This window comes from Equus quagga, chromosome 2 (assembly GCF_021613505.1).
Source record: "Equus quagga isolate Etosha38 chromosome 2, UCLA_HA_Equagga_1.0, whole genome shotgun sequence".
Taxonomy (NCBI): Eukaryota; Metazoa; Chordata; class Mammalia; order Perissodactyla; family Equidae; genus Equus; species Equus quagga.
The window spans coordinates 80,673,248-80,686,947 of NC_060268.1; the positions used below are offsets into that span (position 1 = coordinate 80,673,248).

Here is a 13,700-nt window from a genome sequence, read left to right on the forward strand (position 1 = left end):
CTGAACTAACATCCGTGCCAATCTTCCTCTATTTTGTATGTAGGACACCAGCACAGCATGGCTTGATGAGCAATGCATCAGTCCATGCCCAGGACCCAAACCCCAGGCCACTGAAGTGGAGCACATGAACTTAACCACTACACCACTGGGCCAGCCCTCAAGAAAGTCATTTTTTTCTCCCCATACCTCACTGAGGTATTTGTCAAGATCAGGAGCAAAAAAGTCTAGCTGGAAAATAGCTGTGATCAACTGCAGTGTGTATGTGCACGTGGCGTCACAGCCCTCCTGCAGCTGCTCATCACTCATTTTAGGCAGGGATGTGTGTGCTCCTGGTGGACATGGGCAGCCACCAGGTGTCGGCACAGGTGAGGACCAGCCTCTTCTTCTGTCTCACCTTTGGCTTCCTGGGATTTGACAGACACTTCACTTCTTTGCCCTTTTTGCACCTATTTATTACCCTTTTCTAACCACCCATTGCCATCACTTTTTTAAAAAATACAATTGTGGTAAAATACACATAATATAAAATTTACCCCCTTAACCACTTTTAAGTGTACAGTTTAGTGGCATTCCATACATTCACGTTGTTGTGCAACCATCATCACCGTACGTCTTCAGAACTCTTTTCATCCCACTCAGGTGAAACTCTGGACCCATTAAAAACTAACACTCCATTCCCTCTAAGCCAGCAACCACCTTTCTACTTTCTGTCTCAATCTTTTTGACTACTCTAAGCGCTTCATGTAAGTGGCATCATACGGTGTTTGTCTTTTTGTGCCTGGCTATTTCACTCAGCATAAAGTCCTCAAGGTTCATCCACATTGTAGCAGGTGACAGAATTTCCTTTCTTTTTAAGGCTCAGTAATATTCCATTGTATGAATAAACCACATTCTGTTCATCCATTCATCCGCCAATGGACGCTTGGGTTGCCTCCACCTTTTGGCTGTTGTGAATGATGCTGCTGTGTACATGGATGTACCAATATCATCCCATCACTGTTTTTAAATCTATCAAGTATTAGAATGGCAAATAGCCCCTGAGTAAAACAATATATAGCAGTCAAGTTTATTCCCAGTTAACCCTGTTTGTGCTTCAAGACTCAGTTCGGACGTCACCTCCGCCAGACTCGCTGACCCTGAGATGGAGTAAGGTGCCTCCCTCTGCGCCCCCAGCCTTGTGCTTACATCTGCCTGGGCTGTAAGCCTCATACGCCGATCGTCTGGCCGGTTGTCCGTCTCCCATGGTGGTGTGCCATATTGGCATCTGAATGTCCAGAACCCTGTGCAGAGCTGGGAAGTAGGAGTGGGAGAAGGAGGGAGGGAGGGATGTGAGGCTGGGATGTACCATGAGCTGCCCTGTGTGTGACTTTTAGTCGTGGGGTGCATCCATGCTCCATTCTCACCTCCATCACGTCATTCATGAAAACCAAAAGTCCCACATGGTGGTGTTAGGAGGGTGCTTTGGCCTCAGATGGAGTTTGTTTTGAATCCCAGCAGGTCCCAGGAAGTGGGAGTTTGTCAGTGCATCTGACAATGACCATAGCACTTGGAGGAGGGGAGCAGGGGCCACCCCTCTACACAGCTCCAGGAGGCAGAGAATCCCCCTCTTAGGGAGCAGGGCAGACCATAGCTAGTTTCCACACATGTCTACACATGCTCAAGGCTATGACACTGGACGACAGTGAGGAGGGAAATTATAAGGGGTCAAGGACTCTTCTGGAAACAGGAGGAGGGATGCATGGGCTGTTTTCCATTCTGTCATACTTTTGCAAAGCACCTACAAGGTGCACGAGAGACACCAGAGGCAAAGAGAAAGACAACCTGGAAGGTCATCAGTCCCTCATAGCTCTACACTGATCCCCATGGATCTGACTTTGGCAGTCAGTGATGGGGCAGGAGGCAGTGGAGACGTCCAAGGAAGGACTTCTGAACCTCTCCCATCATTTCCCCTGGCTCCCTGGTGCCTGGATGTGACCTTTGCGTGGACCAGAGTCGATGCCCACATTCCCTAGAACACATGCTCTGCTCGTGTGCCCAGGGATGTAGATTCTGGCCCCCAAAGGCCAATGGCATGCACTCCCAGGGCAGGTGACATTCCCATGAGCATGACATAGAGGTCCCACTTCCAAGGCCCGGCCCTGGGAAGCACTGCAAGGACAAAAGATAGGAGCGGGATTCAAACCTAGTGTCCCTGTTGGGGTCAGCACAACAGCACTGAACAGTCTTGAACTAGAGCCTGACGTTTGTGTTCACAAAGTCAACTGCGAAAGCTTGGGACAAAGGAGATCTGACTGAGAGTTCCTGAGAGAAAAGGAAAAGCAATAGGAGCTAACAGAGGCTGGTTGCTTTAAAAATAGGAATAGCACAGAGTTGGGCAACACTAATGAAAACGGAGTCTTCATTTAAAGAAAGTGATGGCATTCTCTCCTGCTGCTTTCATCCAGCCTCCAGGCCGTTTTGTCCACACGAAGCAATCCAGCGTAAGAACGGTGGTGACAGAGTAGAGAATTAGAGTGGATTGAGACTCTGCCACATGCAAATTATTTTGATCAAAAGAAGAGAAAACTTGAAAGGAGAACAAAAGAGCTGTCTTCAGTATTTAACTGAGAAGGCAGTCATGTTACTCCAAAGACCAGAAAGAGGAGAAAGGGGTAGAATTTGGTTCGGTTCTTGTAGTGTTATTTAAACAGCTGCCAGGTGCTGAAATGGCAGCAAGACTCGCTCTCTGCCCCCTGGGAGTTCGCCATTTCCTACCAAGGAGAGAAAGAATAATAGCAACGATGGCTGAAAGTTACACGGGCTTGTGTGTGCCAAGCGCTGCTCTAAGCAATTCTCAGGCAGTATGTCACTTGTCCTCACACCACAAGGCAGGCACTGTGGCTTCCATCCCTTCAGCACAAGCAAGGGGTCGATAAGAGTCCCTGGGGATGCGGAGGACAGAGTGAGGAGGGGACTGGAAATTAGTTCTAGAAGAGGTGGCCTGAGCTTGCCCTAAGGGACGAGGAGAAACTATGTGGGGGCAGAGGAACGGGCTGGGTAGCTGCGTCTTCTCCACATTTAGTTCAGCCATCTCCACCGGCCCCGGCTGCTTCCAGCTGGTTATCTCCCGCCTGGACTGGTGCAGTAGCCTCCTCCCTGGTCTCCATGCCGCCACCCTTACCCACTGTAGACGGTAGCCACAGAGCCAGGATGGCCCTCTCAAACCCGGGAGGAGTATGGCCTCCTCTCTCCAAAACCTCCAGAACTGTATCTCCCTCAAACACGAGCCACAGTGGCCAGCCAGGCCCTGCATAACCTCACCTGGCTACCTCTCATGGCCCTTCCTCTCCCCCAGCCACTCTGGACTCCTTGCTGCTGCTCGGCCCTGCCAGCACGCTCCTCCACCAGGGCCTGTGCACCTGCCGTGCCATCTGCCTGGAACTCTTCCCCCAGACAGTCATGAGGTCCTTCCAGGCTCTGCTCAGATCAGCTCATAGTGAGACCATCCCTGCCACCGTGTGTAACGTAGTGCTCACCCTTGCCTCCTCCCTTGTCTGCCCTACACTGCTTTACTTTTCTCGAAAGCACTTATTGCTAAGTGTCATATTCTCTATGCATATATACATATATATGTGTGTGTGTTTAGTATGTTATCTATACTCTTATGTTATTTCTGTTGTTTATTGTTCATTAGTTTACTGTCTGTCCCCATTAGAATGGTGAGATTCGGAGGGCGGGGCTTTGTTTCATTCACTGCCTCGTCACCAGAACCTAGAAGGGCGCCTGGCACGTGGGAGCCCTCAGTGCATGTGCCATGCATGGGGGATGGATGAGCAAGTGAGCTGGACCTGGAGGAGAGGAGTCCCTCAAAGGACTTGGCCGGTGGGAAGATGCCTCAGATGTGTCTAAGCAGTGGGAAGGCCTGATTGGATTTGGTTTCAGGTAGAACTTAGGACTCCTCTGACTAATGTCAGAACCGAGTGGTTATCAGAGCTGGCCATCTGTAGACTGAGCTGCTTTGTCAGTGGGGAGCTCCTGGGAGCTAGGAGTATTGAGGCTTCTCCAGGGACCAAGGCAAGAGAGAGTCCTTTAGTGTCTCTAAAAGGACATTCAGAGCCCCATTTGTGTCCTGAGAAATCATGATTCCCAACCTGCCCAGCCTCTTTCCAACAGCCTGAAGCCAGCAGAGACCCTGATAGATTTGGGATCATTGAACTACTAGTAGATGGGCGAAGTTTTAGTTGAGTACTTTCAAACTGACAGCCTCAACAGCTTAGCCTTCCCATGGCCCACAAGTTGCCTCCTCAAGAGTGACGGTGACCACACAGGAGGGCCTCTACTGTTTGGAAAGCAGGGAGTACCTGGTCCTGGTGTCTTCAAGCTGGGACTGAGGCGTCCTTTGTGGAGGGCTGTACCTGTCAGCTTTTGCTGCAGTGACAAACAAACCCAGCATCTCAGAGGCATACGACAGTGTCATGTCAGGCATTCAACAGAGCTCAGCTGTCAGAGTGTCTGCTGTACTGGGAGCCGCTGTTCTCACAGCAGGGAGCAGGAAGCAGAAAGAGCCACAGCCAAGCCACATAGTCAGACTCCAAGCTTCTGCTGGGACATGGCCAGTTTCGTGTCCACTCACACTCCTTTGAAGAAAGTGTGTCACGAGACAACAGGTAGGATATATAATGCCACTACAAAGAGGGTGACCAGTTGGGGACGATAACTCATCTGCTGTAGGAGATTGTGTACAGAAAGGTTTCTGTACTGAGTAGGCCATTGAACCACTCAACTCAGATGGCTCCCTCTGCGTCGATACTCTGGAAGTCAACTGCAAAGCTCTCTGAGTCTGTCTCCCTCCCTCCCACCACAGGCTCAAGATTCCATGATCTGTCTGGAAGACCCTTCGGGGAAGCTGGCCTCTCCACCCAATTATTCTCTCACTGTCTTTCCTCCTTCTGAGCAGGTGGGTGGCAGGCCCATGGAGCCCCTGCTCAGCAACCTGTGAGAAGGGCATCCAGCATCGGGAAGTGACCTGCGTGTATCAGCTGCAGAATGGCACACACGTCGCCACTCGCCCCCTCTACTGCCCAGGCCCGCGGCCAGCACCAGTGCAGAGCTGTGAAGGCCAGGACTGTTTGTCCATCTGGGAGGCATCCGAGTGGTCACAGGTGGGTGCCTAGGCTGCTGCCAGTGCTGAAACCACCACCAGGCCTCAGGATCTTGTCCTCAGGGACCCCAAAATGTTACCTTTCCCTCCATGGTGTTTGTCTTACATCTGATGTATCAGTTCTTGCCAGCCCCTGCAGCAGCTCAAAGCTGTGTTCTAGCTAACATATTGTTAAATTCCATCCGAGATAACAACATGGCTAAAAGAGCATGGATAATGTGTTTTTGACAATATACACCACAGTACCGTTTGATCCCATTTCCTATGAAAATTCCCATGTACAGTCATGTGCCACATAATGACATTTCAGTCAACAGCGAGCTGTGTATACGACAGTGGTCCCATGAGATTAGTACCACTTAGCCCAGGTGTGTAGTAGGCTGCACCATCTAGGTTTGTGTAAGTACACTCTGTGATGTCCACACAACGACACAATCGCCCAATGATGCATTTCTCAGAACACGTCCCCGTCGTTGAGCAACACATAACTATAAATATAGATGGATGGATGGATGGATAGGTAGATAGATAGGAGGGAGGGGGGTAGATAGATAGATAGATATACCTTTTCATTTCTTTGGGGCTTGTTGGAACTGCAGTGTGGTGAGATTGGCAGGGTGGTTTCAGAGGCTTCCGTTTAACTCCCCAGCAGTCTTTGTAGATTGCAAGAGGCAAGCGGATGTTGGGAGGGACAACTTTGAGTGTGTGAGTCGGAGTTACAAATCTCGTGCCATAAAACATTTTGGAAAGAAGTCAATCGAGCCTTCGGTTTTAACTTTGAAAACTGATCCAGAAAGATCGTTTTATCTTTGCTAATATCATCCTTCAAGGCTTTGCACTGAGTTTGCATTAATGATTTTGGTTGTTTGGCTCTAAAACAAAAACATAGCTAAATAAAGGGCCAGCTTCTCTCAGGTCCTCCGTCAGGCGTGGTCTAGGGAAGTCGGAAAGGCTAAACCCGAGACACTCTTCAGTGTGGAAAATATTTTTAAAGTTCCTTTTTATTGCCAAACAGTTGGAATTATTTTGAATAAGAAAGTATTCAGCCCATTTTTAATGAACGAAAAGTCTGCCCTTGGCTGCTCTAAATTGCGTTTACTTTTCAGACAGGTCTTGACATGTACCCGTTTAAAGACCTGAGTCTTTAACCTACCCTTTATGATAGTTCAGGAAAAGCAGAGAGTTTACAATTTTGTTTGATTTTTTTTTTTCTTTATACGTCCTTAAGTTTGTAAGTTCAACTTCAAGGGAAGCTTTTTGGGGAGGAGGATACTTGGTGGAGGGGTAGGAGCAGTATATGGTCTCTTCCCTCCCCACCCCCATGAGCCTTAGGGCCATCATCAACTGGCTCTTGATCTAAACAAGATTTATGCTTTAATCAGATTGAAACCATAAATTTTCCATTCAGACCCTTTCTTATGGAAAAAAAAAAAAATGCCTCCTTACCAAACTAACAAAGGCTGACATTATCAACTATTATCATGGAATTAAAGAACACCATATTGGAAAATGTGAGACAAATGGAGCAAGATTTAAAGAAATATCTCTATCTCTATGTCTATTTCTATGTCCTTGCCTGATCCTAATCCTGAAATAGTATCCACACCGATCAGTCTAATTCTGGCTCAGCCCAGGCTCTAGCAAAATGCTTCTTTCGAAACATTTCGAATCAAACCTTTCCTCCATGAGATACTCTTAAAGCTGGCTTCACCACGTGCTGAAGCCCCTCTAACATTTTTTCTTCTGGAAAGAAGGGGTTTAAATTTCTCATGGGAGAGTTTTTATTGACGGGGTTGCCTTTATTCAGCCAGCAGTGTTGATGGCTCTCCCCAGCTGCTCCCCAGCTTCTTCCCAGCTTTGTTAGAATGAGGAACAAATATCGAGAAGGATGACTCTCTCCTGTCCTTCGCTTCCAGTCAGCACTCCTGGATTAGAAGCTGAGACAGAAACTGAACATTGCCCTCCTAGCTCGCTTCCAAGGCAGCCCCAGCCTGCAGCACTGCCCTTTGCCAAGGCCAAAGGCTTCCGGCCAATGGGCTACTGGTTGAAAGAGACTGAGCTAGGGTTTGGTCAAGAAACAGGCTGGACAGTGAGTGAAAGTCAAGGGAAAGGAGCAAGGAATACAGGATAGAGTAAGACCAAGCAGGAACTCAGGCAGAAGTGGCAACTAGGCTCCTAGTTGCAGAAGAAGCCAGTGGTGTGGGTTCTGGTGCCAGGAGGAGCCCACAAGGCAAATGGTGAGGATGGAGTTGATGAAATGGTCAGAAAGCATTGCCACGCAGAGAAGCAGAGGGATGGCCCCACAAGGCGGTACCCCAGGGCTCCCTGCGGCAGCCCTCCTGGGCCCACCCATCCTACGCAGGAGGCCCTGTGCATCCAGCCTGCCATGGCTGACCCCTTGCATCTGAGGTCCCTATAAACCCCACACACAAGACCAAATATGTGTGCTCTCCCAACCCCCGCAGGTGATACTACAACTGGTCCGGAAGCATTTGTATTTCTTTTAGGACAAAGCAGTCTCAATTAGTCTCACAAGAAAAAAAAACAAAAAACCACTGGGACGTTCAGAGGGAGAGCTAAACTGAATTAATAGGAGAAATGAAGCTAGATAACATTTTAGGTTAAATGTTAATAACAAATATAAAGAATACATTTGTGCTTTATGTATGTTCTTTTAGTGGATACAGTGGAACTTTTTAAAAGTTGAATCTGCTGTAGCTCAGGACAATCACTGCTGTGGCCTCCCGTACTTTTGATAAATCTAGCAAATATGAAAACGGAAGTTAGAGCTGTTAGGGCTCCATTTTGTGCTCCTACGGCTCGTGAGCACCCCCTACCATAACTCTGGGACGAGCCGTGGGGAGGATTCTCCCTCGGAATCTCCTGGGCAGCCTGGGTCTCGTTTTGTCTGTACAGCTTGGCAGGATCCAGCCGTCAGCCCACTGTCTCCGCAGAGTTACCTGTTTGCATCCACAGTGGGGACAGGGCTTCCGCTGGCTCCCCAGTTCACAGGCCATGTCACCTCTGCTTGCTGGCCAATTCGTGCACATTGTGTGTTGTGTCCTCCCAGGGTCACAGGTCCCTCTGCCTGGGCTTTCTTCTGCTTTGTGTTTTGAGGTGGGTAAGCACTGAAGGGAGCAGGCCAGGAGCAGGCTCCAGACACCAACCACAGGGCCGCCATGTTTGTGCCCTGTCACCACTCTGTCTCTCGTCTCTCCCTCCAGTGGATCTTGCTGCCTGAGGGCATGGGAATCTTGAACTCTTGAGGCTCACACGTCATTTGTCACTCCTCAGGCCCTACTCAGGCCCCCTCCCCACATTGTCTCTTGCCTCCATGTCTCCCAGGAAGTGAAATACCACAGGGAACATTGCTGTGTTACCATTCTTAGCATCCACATTAAAACCATCATTGAAGCTCTCCACAAGGGCTGGCCAGCTGCCTGATGTGAAAGTCACCTGTGGCTTTCCTTTCTGTCTCCTCCTTTTCCACCCCAAACTAGTGCCTCTGTCCTGGGATGGCCGAAGGAGAGCAGAGGACCTGGAGGGTGGCTGGGAGGAGCCAGGGCCTCAGACCTCTTGGCTTCAGTTTCCTCACCTGGCTCCACCTGGCCCCTGCTCCACTGGAGGGTCCACCAGCATTTGCCCTGTGAACTTGCCCACTGTGTTGTATTTTGGACCTAGCAACAGGCCACTAAATTTCTCTCTCCTGGTTTGACCTACTGGGTAGCCCGAGTTCTCCCTACTCCTGACTCCTATGACTATCCCCCGATCACTGGCTACTTGGCTGGAGTCCTAGCTGGGACTGTGTGCATAAGATTCTAGAAGACCAGGAGCTTTTTGAGGGTAGAAACACAGCATCCTCATCCTTGGCACATAGTAGGGACTTGATAGGTGTTGGTGGACTTGAACTGAATTGGACTGGATTAAATCTCTGAACGGTGTCTCACAGTGTTCTGCCAACTGTGGTAAAGGGATGCAGAAACGGACAGTGACGTGCACCAACTCACAAGGAAAATGCGATGCATCCACGAGGCCGAAAGCTGAGGAGGTGTGCGAAGACTACTCAGGCTGCTATGAGTGGAAAACTGGGGATTGGTCCAAGGTGAGTCCAGCACGCCTGCATTTCCCTGGCAGCGCAGGGGGCTCGAGAAGCAGGAACTCAGCTCTCTCATGGGCTTCATTTCGACTAGGTGGTCCCCATCTAACCAGGCAAATTCACTTTCTTTCCAAACTCTGCACCTGCTGGTGACCCCGCGCGGAGTGCATTCACTGTGCCTTCGGAAGGGAGATGATTGCACCGCAGAGCCGAAGGCAGGGGTCCCGTGCAGCATGCTGGCTGTACCCCAGCATCCTGCGGTGGGCTTGGCCACCCCACCATCACAAGAGTCTCATAAACGTGTGGAGCCTTGGCCGAGGCAGACAAGGAGGGAGTTGTGGGCCAACAGCACTTCCATTTGTTTCCAGGACCCCTGGGCCGGGATCTGGAGGATGCAGGGGCTGGTAGGACAGGGCCCTTGGAGTGTAAGAAGGAAAGAGCCACCTCCCAGAGCCCAGGGTTCAAGACCCTGTGGACAGCGAGGGTTAAAAGGCATTCGAATGTAAATCGAATGTTAAAAAGTTCTTTGCCCTTTAACCTTTGTTTTATTCATTCACCTGATATCTTTGGTTGATTCCTGTTTACTGGGGCCTGAGGTGAGTACCATTGTCACACATGAAAACCATCCAGTGTCTTCTAGAGAGCCTTTTCCCAAACAGTGTAGAATTTCTAATGACATTTTCTGTCTAATTTTCTAATGAAAATTTCTAACAAGAGTGTGTTTGTGGTTCCTTATGCTATTATAGCAACTGAAAACTCGCCCCCTCACCACCCCTGTTTGCTTCTCTTAATGTCTCTTCAAAGGTTGCAGACTGGTGGCCTGAGGGCCACTAGTTTTTGTGTGGCCCGCACAATATCTTAGACATTTTGGAATTAGTTGCTAATGTTTAGAAACGGGAAGATTTCACCTGAAAATTTGGATTTTGGCTTCTCTACAGAAATCTGTCAACATGGCAACGTGGCAACATGGCCTGCGTCCTCACATGGCCACTGTGACTGAGGCCGAGGGGGCTGGCGCCTCTTCCCAGGCCATGGTTCTCCAGCTCTCCAGGCTCCTCACAGCCACTTGGCACTTTAACCTACCCACCTGACCCAGGCAGGAAATTTGGTTTCTGCCTCTGCTTTATGGAAGGAGGAGTGGTTTGTCCTTTGGGAAGCAAAACTTGTCGGAATCTGGTCCTTACAGAAATGCAACCACCCCCCCCCCAACCCCACCCTACCCCAGCAGTCAGAATACAAATTCCTCCAAACCCTTGAAGTACATAAAAGCGAAATTTCTCAGGTTCCAGTTTGCTGGCTGTGCTAAAATGCAGCATCTGGATAACACTGATTTCCAAGATCAAAAACACCTCCTTCCTATTTACTCCCTGATCAAAACATCTGACCAAAGCAATAGTACCCAGGCCAACAATCCAGTTGCTCCAAAAAATAAACACGTGAATGTAATAAAGCTTATTTGGGGGCTGCCAGGATGAATTTTACATTGGAGGAGAGATTTCACTTCAAGGCTCTTGCAGAAGAAATATGCCATTAGAACCTGGAGTCTTGTGATAGAGACATTAAGCGGTTGACTCCCTCTGACTCACCACTTAATGTGTCTCAACCTCTCTGGCCCTCGGTCTCCTTCTCTCTGAAACGGGAATTATTAACATCGACCCTGCTAGTTCTCAGAGGTCTCAGAGCTTCCAAGGTACCAGTCTGTGTGACTAAACACTTAGATAGCTACGCCCGCCTGGGGTCCCTCACCCAGTGTCCACAGTGTTGCAAGGCACAGTGCCCGGGACTAACCTGTTCTGTCTGATCTAATTTCCTCTTCTCAGTTGGGCTGCCCACCCTTTTATAGAACCATGTCGAGAAATATTGTCTTCTATCCCAGCAGGTCCAGACACAGCTTAAGAAAGGCTACCAGTGTGTCCCAAAGCCCAGGGGAATGTAGGCGAGCTCTCAACAGTTTAGGTTCTGATCAATAAGAAAACATTTGTGAATGTTCTGTGTCAGAATTGTCTAAAGACTTGGTGGTTCCTTTGTACCTGAGAGGTCACAGAGTGCCGAGGTCTTGGAGGGGGAAACTACCTAACACAGTGACAGGCAGAATAACATTGTCTGGACTCGAGATGTGCAGGAGTGGGTTGGAATAAAGCTGTCATTATAGTCCAGGAACTGACAGGATCCTAGTAGTCATACCCTAAATGTCGCCTGGACTATTGAAGGGTGATCCCGCAGTCACTGGTGTCCCTGGGCAGGAAGCAGAGGTGAGGAGTGGACAGTTTGGGCCTGGCCTGCGTGCACCTGACAGGGTCCAGGGGGGTACCTGGTGTCATTTCCTCTTTGCAGTGTAACCCTGCACCTGGTGCCACCAGTCCCCTCCGGCCAGGGACATTATCCCTGTGTTACAAAAGAGGGAGTAGACACTCAGAGGTTAAGGACTTGCCCACACCCCTCTGGCAGAGTCTAAGCTCCTGAACCCCAATTCAGAGCTCAGTACACATGTGGACACAGACCAAGAAGGGCTCCGGAGGCCCCTGGTAGTGCCTCTGAGCCACAGGGTGCCCTGCGGATCCTGAGGGTGCCGTGCAGACCGTTGTTGATGGCAGGGCCTGGCTTTCTCCAGTCTAACCACTCTGATTTTGAGGACCAGGAGGACATTTTTGTTTTCTTACCTCCTATGAACTTCCCAGTACTGGGAGCAGCGAAACACCAAAGGCTGGATGTGAACAGTACCTGAGAAGCTCAGTGCTGTGCTGCCCAAGATCCAGCAGCTCGTGCATCATGTGGCTTGGCGCCTGAGCCTTCCCTCCTTCATTGTTCACGGGCCTTCCTGGGCTGAGGACACTGTCTGATAAACCATACACGCGGCGCACCGGGCGTGCCGTCCAGACAAGACAGGGCCTTCTGCTGGTCTTCCTCTTTTCACTAACTAGGCCATGGTGAATACACCTTCCAGCTTTCAGAAAAGTAAGGCATTGGGAGGCCACGGTGCCTGCTTTTTGCCACAGTCAGCTTGATGGGTTATCCCTGGCGGTAAGAACAAGAAAGATCAACAGAATGTGAAGATCTCGGCCTCTGTCCAGGGCTAACATCCATTGGCATCTGATTGGTGTGCACTGAGCTGTTGGGGACAGCACTCAGCATGGGTGGAAGCCAGCTACCCCTCCCTAGCTGGCACCAGCTCTGGCCAGAGCCAGGGCCCAGGCCAGGCTTGTTCTACCAAGCAGAGAGCGACTGGGTGCTGAACTGGAAGTCCATGTGTGTGCATGGTTATACTGGGAGCAAGTGCTGGTGGGGGAGGTGGGCTGCACAGACTCAACTGAGAGACCCCACCCCCACCCCAGCACTCCACCTCACCGCCACTCCCTTCCGCCTCTGCCATCACTGGGGTGGGCTGGTATGCACACTCCGGTACAATTACAGAAATCTGCCCATTGCTTTGCCCTGTGCCTTCTCTGGAGAGGTGGAAAGAATACAGTTTCCTGTGGGGGTCCCTGTCCTCGCTCCCTTGGGTCACCAGAGCAGTGTAAGTGGATTCCATGCGATAGGTCTTCCCCTGACATTTCCGCCTGTTCAGACTGGATTTGCTTTACAATTTGCGTGTTGTCTTTGCGGTCCAGCTTTCAGATGGTGCCCTTCTTGCACACTTGGGGTCAGTGCACTTTTATACCCATCACCATGAATCTCCTGTAAGCAGTCTCCAGACCTCCCACTTGCCAGGCTTTGAAGGCAGCAAGCAAGTTGCCCAGAAGGAAACTGGATAGAAGTCTGAACACCGTCAAAGTATCAGTGAATCTGGAAGCTTTGACATCTTCCATCCAAGCACTCCGTCACTTGGCCCCAAGGTGTTGTTGAGAAAGATAAGCCTGTCTCCAGGGAGATGATGGATGGGCCAGTCCAAAGACGTGCCACAGGTGCTGTCCTGCCCTCCCTGAAGCGGGAAGGACCAGTGGCCCCTCAGGAAGGGGCTGGCACCCGTCCCTTCCCGTAGCTGGGTGAGGGTGCCTGAGAATAGTGCGTCAAGTTTTGGTGAGGCAGGGCAGGCCTGGGGGGAATTTGGAATTGCCTCTCCCTCCCCCAGCCCTAGCAAATGGCCAAACCCTAAGAGAGTCCATATGAGGGACAGACTTCACATTTCCATCCCTGCCCAGGGCATTATTACTGCTCTGCTATGTTTGAAACATGACCTGCAGCTGCCTGTCTTCCCAGGATATTAGCTGTTCCCAGGTTTGTGCAAATCCTTGTTTTTGTCCACTAATGCTGAGTCCACGTATTCAGCCTGGGAGAAGGGAGAGGTCATTTAAAATGGGGGAGGAAGAAATTGAACTTCTTTCTGGAATAGCATGACTTTTGATCAGAAGTTGAGATGCTTTAGTTTCAAGCCCAGAGGCATTAATCACCACTGAGTGATGGGGTGTTTCTAATTAGAAACAAATTATTCTGGAGGGATTTTAATAGATGGTGTTCTTAAAGAAA

The 13,700-nt window shown here is 50.0% G+C and overlaps 1 protein-coding gene across 1 annotated transcript in view; it reads left to right on the top strand.

Annotated features, from left to right (window-relative positions):
• The window catches only part of ADAMTS17 (ADAM metallopeptidase with thrombospondin type 1 motif 17), a gene marked incomplete at its 5' end in the record, with an annotated part of 338,230 nt that overhangs the window by 310,188 nt on the left and 14,342 nt on the right, over positions 1-13,700 (top strand). Inside the window, 2 exons of the mRNA XM_046652771.1 lie at positions 4,937-5,141; positions 9,090-9,242. Of these exons, the coding sequence (XP_046508727.1) occupies positions 4,937-5,141; positions 9,090-9,242 (358 nt within the window). The remainder of the gene's footprint in view (positions 1-4,936; positions 5,142-9,089; positions 9,243-13,700) is intronic.